The following is a 919-nucleotide window of genomic DNA, read 5'->3' on the forward strand; positions in this document are numbered from 1 at the left end:
GGCCGCGGCTGCAGCAGCTCCGGTTGCGGGAGGGTCGGTCGGTGCGTCCCTGCGAGCTGCCTGGACTGCGCTTCTGCTGCTCCTGCTGCTCCTGCTCGGCTTCGGCCTCGCCTGCCCCCGCTCTCCGTGGCGCTGGGCTCGGTCCTTTCCCTCCCTCGGCCTCGGCCTCGGCCCGGGCCCGGCAGAGCCCGCCGGGGCCTCCTGCTCTCCCGCCCCCAGCCCCGGCTGATGGGGCTCCTGAGGAAGCAGCGGCAGCGCTCGCCCTCTGGCCGCGCTGCTGGGCAGCCCTGCGCTGCCCCCGCCAGTGCCGCCAGTGCCACCAGTGCCCGCCAGCTGCAGAGCACAGCCATGAGCAGGCTGCACCGCGCGGCTGCCCGCGGCGACCTGGCCTGGCTGAGGCGCTGGCGCTGGGCGCTGAGGGTGATTGGCATCGACAGCCCAGACCAGGAGAAGCGGTGAGGGGCTGTGGGGCTGAGGGGGCAGCGGGGCTGCTGCTGGCAGGCGGGGCTGCAGCAGGGCCTGAGCCGAGCTCCACGAGGCCCCGGCAGCCCTGTCTGCAGCACCAGGGCTGTGCTGGGACACTGAGCCCGCCCAGCCGGGGCAGCACTAGCCCGGGGCCACCAGCCCCCCGGCAGCTGGTGGGGGCAGCTGGAGTCACCCCCTTAGGGCTTCTGTTCCTGGGGGTTGCTTGGAAAGCAAGACTTTCCCTGCCAGCTGGGAGGGGCAACTGGAGAGCTTTCCATTGCTGGCAGCTGCTGGGGGGGCTCAGGTGCGGTGGGAAGTGCTGCCCCTGCCCTGCCCCTTGGCCCTGGGTCTCCCTGCAGGGCTGTGGTGCAGCTGCTGAGGCATCAGCAGGTCTCTGCTGGCCTGGGGGGGATGAGTGCAGGATGGCAGCAGCAGCAGCCCTGGGCAGGAGCAG

At 72.8% G+C, this 919-nt stretch overlaps 1 protein-coding gene across 1 annotated transcript in view; it reads left to right on the plus strand.

The window, feature by feature from the left end:
* Positions 1–219: 219 nt before the first annotated feature.
* Positions 220–919, plus strand: part of LOC104390667 (ankyrin repeat domain-containing protein 7-like) — a gene marked incomplete at its 5' end in the record, with an annotated part of 32,756 nt that continues 32,056 nt past the window's right edge. The window contains one exon of the mRNA XM_009999847.1: positions 220–455. Within this exon, the coding sequence (XP_009998149.1) occupies positions 220–455 (236 nt within the window). The remainder of the gene's footprint in view (positions 456–919) is intronic.

This window comes from Chaetura pelagica, unplaced genomic scaffold, assembly GCF_000747805.2.
Source record: "Chaetura pelagica isolate M959 unplaced genomic scaffold, ChaPel_1.0 scaffold146, whole genome shotgun sequence".
Taxonomy (NCBI): Eukaryota; Metazoa; Chordata; class Aves; order Apodiformes; family Apodidae; genus Chaetura; species Chaetura pelagica.